We start from the raw sequence: 22,261 nt of genomic DNA, 5'->3' as shown, positions 1-22,261 counted from the left end.
TAGAGAGCTAAAAATAAACTCTTACCAAAATCATTAACCGACTCATATTTTTTGATAAATTGATTTCTTGTGTGTCTTGTTGTATCATTATGTGTCAGGCCTGAATGGAGAATTTACAAATGGAAAAATGTTAGAATTGCCAGATGGTTAAGTTTTGTCATATGCTTATTTGTCCCCTCTGTGATTTTATTAATACAAGCTGTTACTGTATGTTTCTAAAATTTCTATAAATTTTGACTCATAAGGCTTAATTGTTTTTGGAACAATTTATCCTTTTTTCTTTCTGAGCAATATCTCATCCACCATTAAGATGCGAACACAGAGGATAGTTAATGACCCCCACACATGAAATCAATAAGTACCAATCTTTAACTATTTAAGTTTAATAAAGCCTTCATTTTTCTTTCAGGATGATAAAGCACACAAGACTCCTTCTTGATTTTAATCAATAACCTCAACTACAATACGACTCTCACAAGATGTTTTGAGGTCAGTGCTTCTTTGGTGTATAGAAGACACAAGTAATCATTATGTCCTCCAGCAAAGACACAATTATAAATCAGATGTTTCTTAGAGAATTGAATGGAATTTAGATTAATAACCTAATCTATCAAAGTGGTGTACTGCCTTATGGTATGTATAGATGAGCCAACAAGTCTAAGCTCTCCTGTATGTTAAGGCTGAAAACACATCCACATGTGTCTCAAATATTAAATTTTTCACATCCTCATCAGATAAGTTACTGTTTTAAGGCTGGATTTTGGAATCTTGGGCACATACTATGCACCACAACATCTAAAAGATTAGTTTGTAGGGTGAAGAAATGAGTCTGTGGCTGATTACATTCCAGCCCATACTGCAGATTCATGCAACTTATGTACAACATGTATGGTTAATATAGTTGCAGGGACTTCAACTTCAAAAGTCCTCTGGGCACTAGCCAGGGTACATCGTGGAGAGAGTGCCAATCCATCGTAGCATCGTAAAGAACACCCCCCCCCCCCCTACTATGCACCACAACATCTAAAAGATTAGTTTGTAGGGTGAAGAAATGAGTCTGTGGCTGATTACATTCCAGCCCATACTGCAGATTCATGCAACTTATGTACAACATGTATGGTTAATATAGTTGCAGGGACAACAACTTCAAAAGTCCTCTGGGCACTAGCCAGGGTACATCGTGGAGAGAGTGCCAATCCATCGTACCATCGTAAAAACACCCCCCCCCCCCCCCCCCCCCACACACACACACACACACACTATGGGCAAATTGGGAATAGCAGTTAGCCTCATCTAGATATCTTTGGACTGGTGGAGGAAACCTGCGTACATACAGTAAGTGCACACAGACACCAAGGCAGGAATCAAACCCTCGACCCTGGAGGTGAGCTCATCTCTGTGCCAGTGGATCTCTAATTTTCTAACTGGCAGACCACAGGCAGTAAGGATGGGCAGACATGTCTCAGCCTCCATCACTCTCAGCACTGGAGCCCCCCAGGGTTGTGTTCTGAGCCCCCTGCTGTACACTTTGTACACATATGACTGTGCGGCCACTTCCAGCTCCACCACCATCATTAAGTTTGCTGATGACACAGTCGTGTTGGGCCTAATCTCTGACAACGACGAGTCGGCCTACCTAAAGGAGATTGGGAATCTGGAATCTGGGGAACTGGTGCCAGAGGAACAATCTCCTCCTGAACGTCAGCAAGACAAAGGAGCTGATAGTGGACTTCAGCACTAAGCAGGAGAGGAACTACAAGACCCCCATCATCAACGAGAGCCCAGTGGAGAGAGTGGAGAGCTTCAAATACCTCTGTGTTCACATCACACGGGACCTGTCATGGTCCTGTCACATCAACACCGTGGTGAAAAAGGCCCGACAGCGTCTCTACCACCTCAGACGCTTGAGAGACTTCCGACTGCCTTCCAAGGTGCTCAGGAACTTTTACTCCTGCACCATTAGGGAGCATCCTGATGGAAAACATCTCAACCTGGTTCGGGAACAGCACCATGCAGGACAGACGAGCTCTACAGAGGGTGGTGCGATCTCAACATACCGCCTAGCCAAGTTTAATACACCAACACAAAACACGTTCTCTGTCCGGGCTGATAATTTTACATCAGACTTACCTGTTTTTTTGTCCCATTAAAACACTGAAAGTTTTGGTCTGTTTTTATTCTGTGTTGAACCGTTTGATCAGTGTCAGTCTATGCACTGACTCTTGTGTGGTGCTACAGAAAAGCATCTGCCCGTTCATCTGGTGTCTACAGTACATTTGAATCCCAGCTGGGCAGATTGGCTGTACTTGTGGTGGGTTTTGCATTCTCAGTTTTTTATTTACAAGAGATTTGATATGTGGAAAATTTGACTTTTTGTACAAAGCAGTTAACATGATCAATATAACACATTTTTTTAATTTAAATACAGACCTAGAAATAGTACATTTTGGATATTAAACTTTACATAAACCTAAAACTGTTTATTTACTGCTAATAGTTTATTTCCAAATTTAAATAAAACAACAACAACAACAGATTTTCAGTATTGTCAGTATTTTTAGTATTTCTGGATGCCACAGTATATTATGGGTTTGTTTTCCACCTTTTTCTCATTATTGGAAAATTCAGTGGGTATATACTGTAAAAAATCATCGCCTAACATCCAAATAAAAGATATAATACCAACATGTCAGGAAAAAAAAGAAACAGAATCACTAATATGGAAAAGGATCACCCCTCTCATAAAATGACTTGTGTTAACAAAATCAAACGTAAAACGAAAAGGCACAAACTGTCTGTTAAACAGACAAATAAAAGAAAAGACGGTTTCATAGTGTGGCGTGGGCGGAGCGGCAACTGACGACCATCATGCATTGCGGGGGGGTCTGCAATGTGATCACCCTGTTGGGGAAGTTTGTTTGGGCTGGGGGCTTCGGCCATGTTGTGTGTGGGATGTGAATAATTAGTTGAGTGATTTCCGGTTTATGCTTAGACTAAATTGGATGTGATTTAGTTGATTCACCTCATGTACCATGAAGGGCTACTCTACTGCTGCCGAGTACTCTGCGGGCATGTATAGTGAGTTTGGTGCATGGGTATTCCGGTACTTTGCGGCGTTTGCGCGCTCAGGTCTACTGGCCGGGTTGTCAAACTGACAGTAAACTCTTTGTCCACCGATGCGACCTTTGCTCGGCAAAGACGGGCCCCACTCTGCGCTCGCGAGCACCGTGGGTGCACCTATGGAGCGCATGGGCGTGGACACACGCCGGTGAAACGTCGAACTGCGGAGGCCGGACCGTCACAGGATAATGTTTGGGCCCGCCTCCACAAAAGGACCCCGACAGTCTTCACGCGTCCAAGACCGAGAGAGTCATGTTGCAATGTGTTCACCCTGTTGGGGAAGATTGTTTGGGCTGGGGGCTTCGGCCATGGTGTGTGTGACCTGTTGAATGTTCTCTGGTTTATGCTAGGGCTAAATTTGATGTGGTTTTCTCATTGTATTAGGCAGCAATTAAGCTCGCTCGTCTCTCCAACGGTAATTCCGGCGGCAAAACGCTACGATATGCTTGGTATTGAGCGAAATCATACCATAAACTACACGTGTGTGAATCAATCAATTATGTGAACTATTGTTGGTCACCTTTCCATTCAAAATCGATTTACACATTTATTTAGGTAAACTTGCAAATATTGCTCTAAATATATATGCTCTAAAATGTGTTAATTTATTCTGAACGTACAACAGCTTTTGCACAAATCACTTCTATTTAACCCAAATGCACGAGCATTGTTTTTTTTCCGGGTGTATAGGCAGTTGGTCCAACACTGCCACCTACTGGATTGGAGTGGGAGGCGGAAGATTGCAAGGCTTTGTACTATATAATACATAAAAACAATAGGTTCTACATAAGTTACACAGCATTTACACATTTTATTAGTTTTTTAACATTTCAGAAACTGTAAAAAAAAAAAAAAGGTGCTTGAGAATAATCAGACAATAAACTAAATAAAAAATAGCAATCTAACTCATTTGACAGTTTATCTATGATTCACGGCTTGAGCATAAGCCAAATACAGACCTTGAAAAATGCATAAAAACATTATAATTAAGTTTATTTTTTATCTACTACTACTACTACCACTAATGATAATAATAATAATAATTAAGTATGTGTGGGTGTATATACTATATACTATGCATACCAGCAGATCCTTTAAGTCCTGTAAATTGGGAGGTGGGGCCTTAATGGACTGTACTAGTGTGTCCAGTACAACCCACAGATCCCTGACTGGATTGAGATTTTGGGAAGGTCCAAAAAATCTGGGAGACACCCACGATATATACGTATGTACACACTGTATATACTGTGTGTACAAACCAAGTAAACACCTTGAACCCTTTGTCATGTTAAATTATTCCTGAATATGTTTTTTAGGTGATGCATGAAAAAGTAACATTATTTGACATAAATGGCTGGATCCGAGTTTTCAACGAAAAAACATTGTGCAGTGCACCACACGTCCTCCACCAGCTTGCCTCCTTCCCAAAGTGCATCTTGACATCTCTTGCATAGGTAAGTGACACACACACAGAGTTATATTATGTAAAAAAAGAAAGTGATTAACGAGACTAAGGCCACCTTCTTCCGTTGTTCCATGGGCCAGTTCTAATGCCAATTACAGTTACGCAGTCCTACAGGCAGAAACCTCTGATACACTGTGTGTTCTGACATCTTTATTTAATAGCAGAATAAACTCTTTAGCTATTTGTGATACAGTAGCTTTTCTGTGGAATTGGACCAGACAGGGTAACCTTTGCTCCTTACGCAAATAGGGACCATGAACCTGCGACCTCTATACGTCTTTGGGAAGGTCCAAAAAATCTGGGAGACACCCACGATACATACGTATGTACACACTGTGTGTGTGTGTGTGTGTGTATGTATGTATGCATATACACACACACACACACACACACACAATATTTGACAAGTGCCATTGGATTGTTTAAATGACTATTATATACTGTAAATAACCTATCAGTGGCTTTAGCGTTATGGCTGATCAGTTTATCTGCAGCCTTGTAAACAGTCATAATGTAAACACTTCTTTTGACCAGTAGATGGCAGAAGAATATAACACTGCAGTACAGCTCATCAACAGCATGGTTCTACTACTGATGTAACTTAAACACATTGACTTTAACTAGTTTTCCTTGCCATCTTAAGACCATTTAGTATCACTGTAGACTTTATTACAATAAAAATCTTTTATGTAATAATATAAATGATATAAAATAGGTGGCACAATGATGTGGTGGTTTGCACTGTGGCTTTGCACCTTCAGGTTCGAGAGTGCGATTTCTGCCTCAGGGTTTGTGTGTGGAATTTGCATGTTCTCCTTGGGTTTCCTCCTGGTTCTCCGAATTCCACCAACACTACAAAGAATGTGGATTAGGGTTGTGCATGTGTGTCTGTCCTGTGATGGATTGGAACCCTGTCCAGGGTGTAACCAGCCTCGTGCCCCAAGTCTCCAGGTCTTCGTGACCTGGAAGGCGGATGAACAAATAAAATAATCTACAATATTTGATTACTCAATCAATACGACAATTGAAGTAAGTTCATTGCTTCAGACAAGGCATGCTACGTAATTAATATGCTAATTAATAAACTAACTGCACATAGTTAGAAGAAAATTGGCTGTTCAAAAATACCAAGGATGGTAAAGTGTATGTGGGGAAAAAAACACTTCTCTTTCCTGATTTATTACACATCATTATTTCAGTTCCATGTACTGTACGTTTTAAAAGCAGGTTACCTTACCTTCTTTCCTTTGATTATTCAAATAACTTACCGTCCTGTTGGTTAGTGTAGCCAGGAATTATTATGTAAGGAATAAACACATTTGAGCATGCGGTTATGAGAACTATTACCGACAGAGTCCAAGTGGAGTTACTCTTTCCTATAGCAGATATAACCTGTTATTCCATTATCAGCCTTTTATTTCTTGATGTTTATAAGACAAACAAATGCAACTTGTCATGTTACTAAGAAACTGCAACGCATATAACAGAAACACCTCTATACTTTAGACACCTGACACTCCTTTCCAAAATGGGTCCTCAGAGGAAGCTTCAGTAAATCAATGATTATTCGTTTCTGTTCATTATTAGCTTATGTAGAAGTGAATTAACCGTTGCTATAGAGACAGCTGGCTTGATGGTCCTACCTGCTGACCAATCAGATTTGTGGTATAAAGCTGTTTAATGTAGAGAGGGTAATGCTTGGTTAGGCTTGTTTTATTTCTATGGGTTTATTATAGGTGTCAGTTATTCAGCAACAAGAGAGCAAATTACTGTAGTAAGTTCCTCCCCGCCCCTCGGAAACTTATGATCAGTATCTCAGAACCATAATAGTTGCAACACCACTGCTCGAGATGAGGACAAGATGAGATAGAATTAGTTCCATTAACCAGCGGAGAGTTGTGTGGGCTATTGTTGATATGATCCTTTTAAAACTACGGTATGTTGTTAAAGCTAGAGTTACAACATTTGACAAGCATAATGTTCTACCATATGGGGAAAAAGCTCAACTTTGGCCTAGTTGCACGAGTAATGGTGCAACAGACGTTTATGTGTTTAATGCATTTATAAAAATCACAATACATTTTTAAAAATGAAAGGTAATTTTCAATAGTTTTTTTGTGATTATTTGGTGAAAGATAAACAGATTATATTTTTATTGCTGAGTTCGTTCCTCCATCTAGTGGTCTACAGAGTAAAACCTCCAAAATGCACTCATATAGATTTAAGGTTAAGCTGACTAAAATGTAACCACACTTGTATTCAAGTTGTTGAGAAAAAGGGGTTTCAAAACTATTGCATGCTAATGTGTATTTCACCTTATTTAGTACAAATGACATACACAGCGGGTGAAAAGTAACAAGGCAATAAAGTAATTACTAGGTGATATAGTTCATATTTCTGATACAAATTCATTGAAACAAATTGTATGTTTACTTTATTACATAGAAAAATAAAAGCAAAACTCTAAACTTCAACGTAGGCAGCGGTGGCGTCAACCAGTTTCCTCAAACGGCCGAAGATGGAATGCACAGTCTTATGAAGGAAGTCATTTGGGGTATTTCTGAGAACCTCCTGAAGTCCTCCAGTGTGCGAGGCTTTGTCCTGTACAGCTCCTCCTTTGCGCAGCCCCACAGGAAAAAAATCACACGGAGTAAGATCTGGACTTCTTGGAGGCCGTTCATGAGTTGTGCATCGCCCCAGCCAACGTCCTGGAAAATGCTGATCTAACCACGCCACCGAAGTAAGAGCCAAATGGGGTGGTGCACCAACGGGTGGTGCTCCAGTGATACTACAAGTTCTACAGCCACTAAATATTGCCCAGTTCATTTTCATCTACTCTGTATATGCAAATACATACAGTATACAGCACACTGTATATACAGAGTAAGGCTTAAAGAATCAAAAGGTTGTTAATATTTCTGTGCGAAATGGCATATCACAAAAGTGTTTATAGAAAAAACATTCGAGGAATTGTTGGGTTTACACACTCATTTTTTCTTAAACATATAGATATTATGTATTTCTAATGCTGAGTTTCAAATGATAAAAAATAATACAAAAATAATACAAATAATAAATGATTTGCATGATTTATCTGTCACGCTCTGATATACTTGCTGGTCTTTTTTGACACTTGCTGACCCGAAGAGATATACACACACACACACGCACGCACGCACACACATACACAGAGCATGCATTATGTTATCTCTCTGGACTAATCCATTTCCTGAGTCTAGTACATGAAAATCATTTGCATGTTGTATAAAAATCCTGAAAAAACAAAAGGGAACAAAGAAAGTTAAAAAAATTAAGTTAATAGAGGGCCAGGAGATTTTATTGATGCTTGTTGTAGTTGATTGTCTTGGGTAGTTAATGCTCTCTGCGGTGCCTTCTTTAAAAACCCACTGTACAGTAGGTGCACTTCATCACCAGCTAAGGCCACATGAGTCTAAATGCATGCTCAGTATACAAAACTCTTGTTGCAACTTTAGCTACATTAGCCTTAATACACTAAAATGCATCAACAACTTTTCAACACAATCTGAAGCCACATAAGTGATTAATCAAACACACACACACACACACAACATTTTTTGCAATGACCACCTCTCATTTTTGTTCACATTTTTTAAAGATAAGAAAGGAAATAAAGATAGAAAGGCATGAGATATCATAAACTATGAAAATACAAGTGCAGGCTCAAACAAAACCTACAGCGATTATAATTTTACTACCAAATATTTTGAAAAGTACAACAGTTACACCTTGGGGTGTGGTCCAGAAAATAATCTCATGTATCTCATTAAACTTAGGTGTATAATACTGATTGGTTACTAAGAAAAAATCTGATCATTATGTATGATTTCAAATGAGCAGAAGATATGAACAAGTGGATAAGTAAATCAAGGGGATTGAATTATACTTAATTATAGACACATTAAGCTTGTTTACTTTAATAACTCAGATTAGATGCATACTTCAAGCTCGGTTAATTAAATTACTCTAATATACTGTATATCAAAGAAGTCTAAAAAAAACGGTAAGAATACTGTAATTTACACTTGGATGATCATGTGCGTGATCATGTGTATCTTGTTCCTGAGGACGACTCGGGAAATGGATCTTAGTGCTACATACTGAATCCATAAATCTCTCTATACCAAGGAAATCTAGACATTTATTAAAAACAAATATTGTAGTTAAACATTTGAATAACCAAAATGTGTGATCACAAATACAGCTGTTAGTATTGTGTCTTTCTACATTTCCTCTGAATGGTGTTAAATTTCCCAACCTTTTCTTTCCATAGTCCTCCCTCTTCTTCCTCATTCCTTATATGGTTATACTTACTTGGAACCCTTTTTGTTTCCCTGGATTTCTATAGCAGACTCAATCTGTTTTTCTGTGAAGAAACCAGAGAGAACCTTCAGACATCATTATACCTTCGGTGTGTGTGTGTGTGTGTTTGCTTTTGTCTCCTGGTCAGCAAATGTCAATGCTGTCCAATAAGTGTATCGAGTAGTTACTCATATTAAACCTAACAACTTATACATCTTATCACTCAGAAATCTACAGATAAAAAGCAGACGAGTGTAGATCTTACCTGTCTCATTAACACAAAAGACAGCACCTGAGTGACCATGTCCTGTATCTAACCCCTCTCCAGGAGGACTGAGAAGAGCTAATATTGCAGGTAGGTACGGTTCTGGAAAGCATTTTCTGTTGAAGTCACATCTCAACATTTCTCAAGACAGTGCCATGCTTCTGTGGTTGTAATTGAATGTCATGATGGAGGCATTGACGTCTAAGATTGAACAAAAACACATTCCATACTTGAAAAACAAACTTCAACATGTTACTTTTTTATTTTTCCTAGAACTAAAACCTTCAGCATTTAGCAGGATGCCATTGAAACATTCTCAGCCATGTTTAGAACGACAGCTTGTGCCTGCAATGTTGCATTAAAGGAACATCTAGCGTAGAGGGATGTAACAAATGTTTCTTTTCAGGGGATTTGCCCAGCACAGCTGATTAAACATCCCTGCAATGACTCCTCTATATTAAACAGCTGACATTAAAAGAACACGTCTCTTACTGTATTTGGTTTTATTATCAGTATACACTATACTATACGCCAGCTGCAATAAAGACAAACAGGATTAACCAATTGGGTTGAGCTAGCTACACTAAAGATATCACTGTGATAAAGTTTTTATTGCAGAAGCAGAATAAAGAAGGTAAAATCTGGTTTATAGGATAAGATATCAGACACAATTTTGCCATATTGCTTTCATCTGATTTTAATCATTTTCTCCTAGCATGTGCCTATCAAAAATTGTGCATTTGTTAATTGACGGAATTCAAAACAACATCATTGCTTTTTGGTATTCACATGTTATTACATGAGAGTGCTGCGTTTATCAATTTAATTGTAAGATCATGCTATGAATTTATTTACTATATACTACATGGCCAAAAAAGTATGTGGTCACCTAACTCTCACACTTACAGTATGTACCGTTCTACCCCCATAGTCCTGTTACAGTATAGAATGTCTTTGTATTCTGTAGCATTACAACTTTCCTTTAGACCTGTTTCAGCATGAAAATGCCCCAGGTCCATAAAGACACGAGAGCCCTGACCTCAACCCCACTGAACACCTTTGGGATGAACTGGAACGCCAATGTGCCCCAAGCGATATTGCCCAACATCAGTGCCTGACCTCTCTAATGCTCTTGTGGCTGAACAAGCATACTGTATCTGCATGGCCCTGCCCCAAAATCCAGTGTAAGCTTTTCCAGAAGAGTGGAGTTTATTATAGTAGTAAAGGAGAACTAAATCTTGAATGGAATTTTCAAGCACACATGGATGTGATGGTCAGGTATCAACAAACATTTGGTCTTCAAGTTTATCCCTGCTTGATCAACTGTATACAATATGTCTTTATGATTTGTTTGTGGTCTGAAAGATGTGACGTTGGAAAATGATAACCAATCAAAGTCAAAAATCACAGCTAAAATACTTTTATTTGTATTCTCCTAGGCTACAAGAGCCATTTCCCAGCAGACGATGTTTCTAGGACGTACATGTGAATATCCTGATAAAGCCTTTCCAGTTTATAACTGCAATGCTAAGCTCTGCCTGTCTTGCCACCAGGGCCCACTGACATGAAGCAAATAGTGGCATTTAAAGAGTAATTTGAGTGCATTCATGTGGCACAAATGGCTCCAGAACAGTTTCTGGACTGAAGATTAACAAGTAACTTGTATGTTTCATTGCGAACCTCCAAGGCATTCTGAATGCATTACATTATTTCTCCATTGGACAGGGATTTGGGCAAAATACAAATGTCTGCCAAACGACACATTTCGCTCCAATTTCTGTCACAGTCAGTTGACAGAATAGGTGCTTAAAAACATTTAAAACAGTGATACTACTGTTGACCAATGCAAAACATCACCCCTCAAAACTGCCTTGTCCAAAACACCATGCTATTAACTAAAACGGACCAATGTCAATGTGTATGCGATATTATTTGCATTAAAATATGACCTATTTTAAGACATTACATAATCAATTTCTAGTTTCCTACCAGCCTAGGCAGTTTTAGCTTTACTTTAATCATTTTAGGCCAACATGTTTGGATATTCGAATCTGATTGGTCAGAAGCTGTGAATTCATTTTGTATTGTCAGTGGCTGTTACATAAACTACAGGTTTATATTAATATTAAGAGGATCCTGCACATAATCTTAATGAACTGATTCTTTAGAAATTTCTGTATAATCATTAATGTGGTGACTTTTTATAAGTAGACATTTATGTAACATTTATGGATGGAAGGAAAGATGAATCTCAGTACTCTGTAACAGCCAATAAATTTCCACCTACTGAACACTAAGCCACATTTTTCTTGTCTTATATCAAATGCGCAAAAAAAAGAGAGAGAAAGAGAGAATGGCTAGTGATATAACAGCTCTAACTGCTACAAGTCAAAAAGCTTTGGTAACTATAAAATGTATTTAAAGCATTTACCTTACTTGTAGGCTTTTACTTGACTGAACACCATACTGTATAGCTTTTTTATTTTCATTAACCAGTTCTATAAAGTAGGTTCAATTTGGGGTCAAATATAATGAAATTCATTACACATACAGTATAACAGCTATTCATTGATATTATATACAGGTATACAGTATGTGTAGACACAAATTCACGTATCATCTATATCCTGATGACCGCTTTATCCTGTATTCGAGGTCGCGGGGGGGCTGGACAGGGTGGGAATCCATCACAGGGCACACACACTACGGGCAATAGTGTACAACGGGCTTCCAGTACACTTATCCTTCCTATAAAATAGCTTGCTCCATCCATTAGTGAATAAATAATTATTTATTGATCTAACAATCAAAAAACATGGCTCAGCCATAACATTCTTACCACCCACCTAATATTGAGTAGGTCCTCCTTTTGCCCATTAAAGTTCAGACACCTTCCTATGGGAACCAGCATTGATCTTTCAGCAATTTTGAGCTAGTATAGCTCTTCTATTGGATCGGACTACACGTGCCCGCCTTCTCTCCACATGTGCATCAGTGAGCGTGGGCCCCTCATGACAGTTACAATATCTTATTACAATGGCACCTGGAAAAGTGCCATATTTGTGTTTCTCTGAAGTTAATGTGTTGGAAGCAGGAAAAATGGGCAAGTATAAGGATTTAAGTGACTCTGACAAGGGCCGAATTGTGATAGCATGACACATTAAATGTATGTTTCAACTTAACATAAAATATTCTAATTAAACATTTTACATCACTTTTTTAATTAGAAGAATTTGATTTTACCTCAGTGTTTGTTTTTGTCTATTGAGCATGAGCAGTTATGCTCAAACAGTTTGGTTTTAGAAAGTGAGCACAGGGGCATATTTGTCTTCTTCACACGGTGTCAGTTAATTTTAAGAGCCTAACCTACAAATATGACACGCAGTCCACAGTTTACACTGGCCCCTTAATTTAACACGTTGCACTCGCAACTAAAAGAGAGGGACATGCTGTAAACCTTAATAATCTAACACAAGATTTTATGGGGAAAAGAAAACTGAGGTGCCAAAGAGTCTGCAAGTCGTTTTTATCAGAACCTTGGTGAGGTGTTTTTACCAAAAGAAGTACTGCTGATGGGATGGATGGATGGATGGATGGATGGATGGATGGATGGATGGATGGATAGATAGATAGATAGATAGATAGATAGATAGATAGATAGATAGATAGATAGATAGATAGATAGATAGATCGATCGATCGATCTTTGGATTCTATATTAAAAAATGACATTACAATGCCTTCAAAATTTTACTTTGATATTAACCAGATATACATTTGCAAGACAGTAATTTCCAAATTGAACCAAACATGAAGTGATTCTCCTGGGTCTCCTTTGACCTCACTGGAACAAACAGGTTAGTTACCAGAGAGCTCTATTTACTACCACTTGTGAATTCAATCTATAATCTCCTCCACATGGCTGTCCGGACACAAATCTCCTTTACTTTGTATTTATACACTTCTGAGACTATTCTTACTTAATCGGTCAACCAGATTACTAGATTATTGGGAAACATTTTAACCTGAAACATATTTGTCTATGCCAGAGTTCAGTGGAGTGAATAACAGCAGGTCTTAAAGAGCAGTTTGTGTGCATTCACGCAGTATAAATGGCCATTGAGTTGTTTCTACATCAACCAAATGAGTGTGCAAACAAAAATATGTCTACAGTGGCCAAACGTTTATCAGACATTTCAGACATACTGTATCACTTAACCTTTAATGATAGTAAAAATATACACATGGAATACTAGTCAGTAAACATTGCTGTATGAACCTTAATCTTAACCTATTTCAATCCAAAAAGGTTTATTATTTAGCTGATTATTTGCATCATGTATGAGTAGAGGAACTAGTGGTTCTCCAAGACACATTATACAAAACGTGTTTGAGGAAAAAACACACTCTTTTTCAGTGTTATTTATAAGGAAGCATTGGAACTGAGCGAGTGACAGTTTTGGGTCTGTAGCAGCTCTGGTTCTAGTGGATGACCCAGCACTCATGAATACACATACTGTAGTATCTACTTTCACCAGGTAAAAAGTGTCTCACTTAAACTCAACCCCATAGATAGTGGACAAGGATAAGCAAACATGTTGCATTCCGTTTTTTTGGGTGGGTTATGCAATGTGTCTTGTATTTCCACATTCTTTTTATGCAAAAGTACAAATAACAAGAAAAAAGAGCAAGTCTTAGCAAAACAAGAAAAAAAATAGGTGTTTAGATTGCTAAACTATTTACTTTTTAGTCAAGAATGGTATCACTGATGTGAACTCATTGAACTGAGCGTAAATCTCAGTCATCTCAGTTACACTGGGGGAAAGCTAGTAATTGTGGGAAAGAATAAAGCCAGGGAATGATTTGTCTATTCACTGCGGTGAGGCTTTGTTAATGTAAAATCCTCTCTTTTCCGCCCTCATCGACTCAAAACACCAATCTGCCTTCTCGCATCCACCAACAACAGCTCAAAGAAGCCTTTCAGTCCTTATGACGGGCTGAGCACGCGTCTGCTTTGCTTCACTTGCTGGAATCTAAAAACGCAGTGTACAGTACATGCTCTATGCATTATCGTCACAGGCAGAAAGTTTATAATGTGATACAATAAAAGAACTGGAGAATATCACACACATCTGCTTTAGCCAGCTGCGAAGAAGCTATGTTTGAGTGTTAATAGTATGTTCTGTGGCACGTGACTGACATCCAAGCAGATATGTGCTCAGGCTGTAGTGGAGACAAGCTGTGATTACTAACTGAAGGGTGAAAATGACTTTCTGAAAATGTGTTGCAAGTGAGAAATGAGAATGGCAGCTGCAGCCAGCCACACAGACTGGTCATTTTCTTTTTTCGCTTGACTACAGCCTACTGAACAGTTATTATGTGTTATTATGAAGCTTGCAAATAATTGACATCAGTCTGGAATCAATGTATACTTGTAGCTGTAGAAAGTTTTGGAGTTTGTAAAATAGCTTTAATTTCAACTATTTTAGATTAAATATTACTTATAAAGATGCTAACAATATGAAATAACGCATGTCCAGTGACTGAGAAAATGTAAAAATAAAATAAAATAAAAATAAAATAAAAAACTGATAGAGCTTTACTCAACTGTGCTCAGGCTTTGAAAGGTTTCCAAATAGTACTTATTTGAGAAGTTGTTGCCCTTTGCTCGAAAACGATTACATTTAAATTAAAACTACATTCTGATTCAGAAATACTTTTACATGTATCTGTATAAGAAAAAAAAAACATAAGTATTTTTAAAAATATACTTACGACACTGAACAAACAAATATTCAATTTATGTTTAAAATTTAGACTGGTAGTGTAAAAAATATCTTACACGTATTTGTATATACATAACATATGCATAAAATATGCCATAATGCTTCCTTAATAGCTTGGCCGTCCTTTACATATGAAAATAATTATTAAATAAAAAATAATTTCATGTATATTTCACTAACATATGTACAGTAGATAAAAGCAAACTGAAAGGCAATTAACAAATAAGTAAAGCTAGCAATCTGTATTATTATAATAATGCCTTTGTGTTAAGTGAATAAATAAGCTTATAGGAGTTGTTGTTTTGTGTGAGGGTGACGCTGCACAAATGGAAACCTGGAAACCTAATGAAGTCCCTGCTGGATTTCAATAGTATTAACAGGATTACTAAGCTCTAGCTGATGAGAGAGAGAGAGAGAGAGAGAGAGAATGAGAAAGGGCCCTCTCTCAAAAACAGGATGACGAGAGCAGGCAAGGTGAGACAAACTGAGAGAGCAAGAAAGAGGGAGAGAGAAAGAGGAGAAATCTTAGACACTTAATAAATTCTAAGAACTAGCTAATTCACCTCCACAAACCCAGAGCGGCAACATGATTCAGTAAAGCCGATGGTCAACTATGCAAAAAATAAATGATGCATGTAATGTAAACGTCTAAACGTTAATCTCTTAAATTTGGTGCTTTATTATAATTCTGCTTAAATGACATAGGGAATCATAAAAATAGCAATGCAATACATTTTATTATTTTATTTGGTCGCTTGGTTAAGTCTTCCTGAAGAGGTAAATAGAACAATACCAACATTGCTAGGTTATTTTTATACACTGCTCCAGCTGCAAGAATAACTGCACTCCAAAGAAAGTTATATAATATAGGACCACGTTCCATCTGCCTGAATATAAACAGATAGATTCACTAGCCCTTAGAGGACTGAAATCTTTTAAACAAAAGATCTTTATATTCCTAAAAGGAAATCATGTGATCTGATTCTTTCTTATCATGGTCATAAGTGAACGAAGTGTGGTCCACTTTCATTACAAAACAGAGAATTTACAATAAACAGAAAACAGATGGGAGGAGGGGAGGAAATTAGGTAGCTAAGAGAAAATGACCAAAGCCATGTATTACCTGACGGGACTGATTATGACCGCATCGTCCTTGTCTTTCATCATGCGATGAGAAGAACCTATTGTTTGCTTAATAACTGAAATGTAACTGAGCGAATAGAATTTCAGGAAATGGCCTTAGGAGATGGTATTAGGAAGTTTAACAAAGATTAAACAGGATACTGAATATAAATGTACAAAATCTCAGATGATGATAGATTTGAAACACGACACCATCTGTCCTGGTGATTTACTGGGTCAGTGAAGGTCAACATTCTGGGTCATTATGGGTCAACATCCTAGTGCTTCCCTGTTATTTACTGCATAGTTAGAATAAATGACAGGATAATGTCTAAAACGTTCAATCACAAGAGGATTGGTTTCTCTCAAGGATTATCCCTTATATAGTCTAACTTCTTCACTGACTTGGTGATCTGATATGAGTTGTTAATCTATATCTGTATTCCTGTGAAATTCCTTGCCACCTTACAGCTTCCCAGTCGAATTCTCATTTTGCTTGGTTCTGCATGGGTGTTCACATGGGTTCCACTTCTTGAAAACATGCAGGTGAGTGGATTGTTGACTCTAAATTTGCACGTAAGTGTAAATGAGTTTGTGAATATGTATGCATGTATACATATGTATACATGTGATGAACTGGTGTATTCTCACATCATACCCAGTGGTCCAAGCTTCAGATCCACTGTAACCTTGACAAGTATTTGATAACCTGGTTAATGAACTAATTTTTAACAGATTTTGTTTGAATTGAGGCTATGTGAAAGTGATGTGATGAGTGGTTCCACTACAATAAGTGCATAAAGCACACAAACACAAAAGCAGTTTTCACAAACACAAAAGCACTGTTCACTTTATCAAATTTTATCTTTACACCTGCATGGAAAAAATGCACCTTATCTGATTGCCCTAAATCTGATATTTTGTTAGGCTGCTCATACGGTACTATAGCAGCATGGTGGCTTAGTGGTTAACATTATCACCTTGCACCGTCAGGGTTCGATTCCTGTCTCGGGTCTGTGTGCAAGTTACATGTTCTCCTATGAAACTCCTTACCACCTCACAGATTCAGTGTTCCCAGTTTAATCCTAATTTTGTATGGAACTTCATGGTTGTTCACATGGGTTCCACTTCCTAAAAACATGCTCGTCAAAAGGATTGTCAAATCTAAATTGCACCCGAGACTTGCGGATTAAGCTAACTGGCATTGCCAAATTGCCAATAGTGTGAATGAGAGTGCGAGTGTGTGTACAGTACATGCGTGTACCCTGAGATGGATCGGCACTCTGTTCAGGTTTTCAATGTGACCTATAGCTGACTTTAGGCTTGTACGGTAGCAAAAATTGTGTTGCGTAAAGCGTCAAAGGTCGCTGAAAAATCTGATTGCATAAATTCTGAGTAGACTGAGGTAGTATTGCAATAAATAAATAAATAAATTAAAATAGACACATGACTGATTTACAGTAGAACCACTAATGGAAGCCCAAATAAAAGATGAATAGATCAGATTTAGTGTGATTTGTGCTGTTCACATTAAAAGACAGATTTGGGTGACTTTTGCCTGCAGTGTGAATGTAGCCTGAGACATGTGGTGATGTATGCAAATATCAAGCACTTCCTTCTTCTGGTTGTTTTGTGTGTGTGTGTGTGTTGTTTGTGCCTCTTAATTAAACTGGTCTGTGAATATGACACCAGGCTTTGAATAATGGCCATCAAGCCACCTAAATAAAAATAAAAACCCTCTAGACAATCTGCAATCAGAAGGGGACATGATTGACTCAGGATCTTCCCTCACACTGCTGTAGTCTCCACCCTGAACTCTTTTCTTTCTCTCTACTGTATTGTGGTACCCAAGATCTCGCGAGATTTCCTCTAAAGCACGGTCTGGATCCCGCCCCTGAAGCGATGCCCTACTGCAGTGTGTGTGTGAGAGAGAGAGTATGTGTGCGAGTGTGTATATAGCTGTGAAAGAGGCGCTGAAACGAGAGGAGGAGTTGCGGCAAGGTCGCTACAGCATCACGCGCGAACTAGCTTGCTATCTTCATCTTCATCACCATCTCCAACGGAACTGAATAATAACCGGAGCTCATCAGCCGCGCTCGAGCTTCACTGGGAGCTGATGCCTCGCGCCGAGTCTCGTGCGTTCGGCCGGTAGATAGGTAGGTAGCGTTTATCTCCGTTTGGGTCCGCGTGCGTGAAGTCGCAGACGCCCTGACTGCATCCGTGAGCGGAAACTAAGACGGTTAGCCGTGTGCGGGAGAGCTACCGCTGCGTGACCAGTGAGAACAGCGTGGCATCACCGCATTTTGCCGGGCCCTTTTCAGCATGTCTGCGCTTTCCGGCTCATCACCCGCGGCGACAGAGGCACCGCAGCAGGAGCAGGACTTCCTGGGCTTGTACGGCGGCAACGCGCCGTCCGGTCCGACCCCGAGTCAGAGCCGCTTCCAGGTCGATCTGGTGGCCGAGGCGGCCGGAGCTGATCACACCAGCACTACTAATGATGATGATGATGAGGGTAAGAGCGGCCGGGCGCGCGGGGATGAGGCGGGGGGCGGAGAGGAGGCGAAGGGCCGCTTCCGCGTGGTGAACTTCGCAGACGCCAGCGGGGCCCCGAGTCCAGACGCGGCGCCGGGAGACGGCCTGCAGAACGGCGACACGGCGCTTAGCGAGGGCAGCGTGCACTCCTCCACCGGCGGCCAGCAGCACTACCACTACGACACGCACACCAACACCTACTACCTGCGCACATTCGGACACAACACCATCGACGCCGTGCCCAAGATCGACTTCTACCGCCAGACCGCCGCACCGCTGGGCGAGAAGCTCATCAGACCCACCCTGTCCGAGCTGCACGATGAGCTGGATAAGGTAAGATGGGGAACTCTGACCTAACAGTCATGGTATGAACCGACCTTGTGAGGGTAGCTCTCAGCTTCAGGGTTGCCAGATTCCGCCGACTTATAACTCGAGTTTATGTGAACATCTATGCAGCGCTAAGAGTGACCAATCTGGCAACCTCTCTCGGTTGCCGTGATCACACTTGAATCTCTCTCTTTGTACCATTACACTTTGCCTTTACTGGAACTAAGACGTCCAGAACCTTGTCCCAACACGATAATGCAATTATCATTCAGCATGGAAGAGCTTTACTGTTCTGCTCAGAGCGACCCCTAAAAGCCTCGACCTCACTGAACACCTTAGGGATGACCTGGGACGCTGACATGCCCCCCATCACTAATGCTCCTGCAGCTGAATAAACTTCAAAATCTTAAAATCTAGAGAAATTGTATTAATTCAGGACAGGTTATTATAACAGTATAATATGGCTAAATTTGCAGATTTTTCAACATTGGTGTGATGGTGAGGTGTCCACATACTTTTGGCCACAGTGTAAAACAAAACAACAACTTTCACCAAAGTCTTACTTTGAGTTATAATAGGGCATTGGATAGGCTTCTTGGAGGTCCAGGTTCAATTCCCACCCAATACCCAAAGCCCAGCCACTGGATACACTGCTGGTCCCAGGCCTGGATAAAATGGGAGAGTTACGTCAGGAAGGGCATCTGGCGTAAAATCAGTTTTAAGTTGAGTGCAGATCGGATGGTCCACTGTGGCGACCTCTCTACGGGAGCTGCCGAAAGATTAACACACCATTCATACGTTCATTCTCACACACACAATTCATTGTGTTTTAAATGAAGCAAGAGAAATATAAACGGTGGAGGTATTTAAAAAAAAAAAATGCATGGATGTACAAATGACACTTAAACAAATAAATCAATATACTGTATATAGCTTATAAACCCACTAAGAAGTATGTATACAATGCATGCTGTAGTTTTCTTCATCATTTACATTAATGCTAATATGGGATTAGGTTAAGATTCTACTTTCTTTTTCCTAGTGGACAGTTCTATACGTGTTTTGCTGCCAATTTGAGACACTTTCTGATACTTACTTCTAGACTTATAGTATAGGCGCCATTCTCTAATTTCTATAAAGAGTAAAAAAAAAAATTGCGGCTTTTTTTTTATGTAATAAATTTTTTTTGACATCTTTGTATCAGTTCAGTGAAGAAGAAAAATTCATTCACCAGTCCTTCAGTGAAAAGAATTAAGCAGTTTTAAAGTTTGAAACTTTTCAATTTGTTCCAAATAATGAGCTGCTTCATTTTTTTCAACAACAAGGATTTGCACATTTAATTATTAATTAACCCGTTTCATTTTCAAAACTTAGATCTCCTCAAGTAACCTAATCCTTGAGTTACGCTAATAGCAGGTTAGATACATCATTTATTTCCCCCTCATATCTCACATATGTACTGCGTTTAATGGCATCTTGACGACGCACAACGGCAGGGAAATTATATACAACAGGACCACATACGGCTCTGGCATGCAAAGCATGCGACTGTATTTTTGAAGCCCCATAAGCAGTTATGTGTCACAAGCGGGTGGGAAAGTTCATGTCATTCTGCCAGTAATTAGCTTGCTTACCTTTACTATGTACTGAGATGTTTTGAAGGTTAGTAAGTGATGAAGGATCCTGTTTATTTTTCTGAAGGGCCGTAAGTGCACCGAGTCGAGTGCGAGTGATGAAGCGCAGGGTTTTAAGGTATTAGAAGTTCATATACAGATTCGCTTGTGGCTTTTAATAGCGTGCACTTCTGGACGAATGGATGGGTGTACGGAAGAGAGCACGCATGCTAGCGTTTAAATGTTAGTGCTTCCCCGGGTTTGGCAAGAGCGCCAGTTTGGGATTTTTAGACTGTTGAATGTTACTGGAAGGTTTAAGTAATGTCGTGACAAGTCGTGCGATGTTGACATTCCAGCTGAAGTTTTGTTTTGCGGTTGAGGCGGAAGAATAATTCTGTCTGCGTTCCTTTTCCCTTTCTTAGTGCTTTTTTTATTTTAAGATTCTTCTCTCCTCCTCTCTACTCAGTGAATCCACTTTAACCTGCCACTGAGATGTAGTATCTCAGGATTGGTGCCGAACGCCATCCTACTGTATGTCCTAAGTGCATAAGGCTTTGCATGCGAGTGAGAAATCTCTGACCTGAATGTCCAGTGGCATTTCGCTCTGTTCCTGATAGGCATACCGCGCTGTTATCACGTGCAGCATAATGAACACGAAATAGGGCACACGTGGGTGTTACAGACCAATCAATACATTCTCGGTGTCAAAGGATCGCTCTCTCTCTCTCTCTCTCTCTCTCTCTATCTATCGGTCATTACGACAACACAGACCGTCCTTTACTTTGTCAGCAAGGTTTTTGTTCCTTTTTTTTTTTTTTAGGTCTCCTGTTTCACAGCTGTCGGTAACCTGATATGTATTTGTAGACACTCGAATGCCTTGTGTTTTGAAATGACACACAGTCGCTGTTACTTTAGCGTCTATCTTTATTAGGATCTTACCAGACATTTTCCGGCTTTATTAATCAAGCGATGCCAGTAATGTGCACTTGATTAATTTTGCCACTCATCCTTGCTCGCTACCAAAGAAACATTTCTTCTCCAGGAGCGTTACATAACCACGTCCTCCTGTGTCATTTGGTCAGCATCGGTTCAGTTAAAAGGCACTCTATATATTTATTTATTTATTTATTTTTTTACATAAGCTTGCTGCTTGAATTTACATTACAACCAGGATCACTGCCTTCCCCCCCAAACCCCCCCCCCCTTTCCTTTGATGGAACCATATTTTTCTACTGTACCCAACGGCCAAATGTTACAGTGCTACAAATCCATGAATCGACGGAAGTTCCTCTTGCCCCTGGTGGATCCGAAACAGAAATTCGATGTGCGTGCCAATACAGTTATGTCCAGTCTGTTGAGTGGGGCTGACTGTCACACGTCATCCGTGTTTACCCGCTCGTGGTTTAGATTTCCCATAATAATGTGATAGCAGGTCGCTAGCGATGCCTGGTTGTGTGTATGAACTGAGTGAGGTGCTGCATGATATTGACCAGTCTGAGGGAAACCTTGACAGAGCAGCTTCATTCAGTGCCGTGCAGCCGAGCAGAATCAAATCGTGCTGAAATATTGATGCTCTCACTGCTGAGAGAAAAGACAGCTGAAAATTTATATATATTATTTTTAAATGTCATGAGCACAGCGTGGACTTATGAACTTGCTAAGGCTGTCTATTGAGGACGGTACAGAGTGAG

The 22,261-nt window shown here is 39.5% G+C and overlaps 1 protein-coding gene and 1 long non-coding RNA gene across 3 annotated transcripts in view; both read left to right on the top strand.

Moving 5' to 3' along the window:
* Positions 1-4,219: 4,219 nt before the first annotated feature.
* On the top strand, positions 4,220-7,705 carry LOC128505731 (uncharacterized). The gene is made up of 3 exons (XR_008355608.1): positions 4,220-4,345; positions 4,437-4,574; positions 7,065-7,705. It is a non-coding gene; the product is annotated as an uncharacterized LOC128505731 (long non-coding RNA).
* Positions 7,706-18,420: 10,715 nt separating this feature from the next.
* slc12a2 (solute carrier family 12 member 2) overlaps positions 18,421-22,261 on the top strand; it is a 62,181-nt gene continuing 58,340 nt past the window's right edge. For both annotated transcript variants that reach the window (XM_053515966.1, XM_053515965.1), the window contains exon 1: positions 18,421-18,963. In XM_053515966.1, coding sequence (XP_053371941.1) covers positions 18,421-18,963 — 543 coding nt within the window. The remainder of the gene's footprint in view (positions 18,964-22,261) is intronic.

The sequence above is a fragment of the Clarias gariepinus genome, chromosome 17 (assembly GCF_024256425.1).
Source record: "Clarias gariepinus isolate MV-2021 ecotype Netherlands chromosome 17, CGAR_prim_01v2, whole genome shotgun sequence".
In the NCBI taxonomy this organism is placed as follows: Eukaryota; Metazoa; Chordata; class Actinopteri; order Siluriformes; family Clariidae; genus Clarias; species Clarias gariepinus.
Note: the sequence above shows the minus strand (reverse complement) of the source record. Positions and strands in the feature narration are given on the sequence as shown.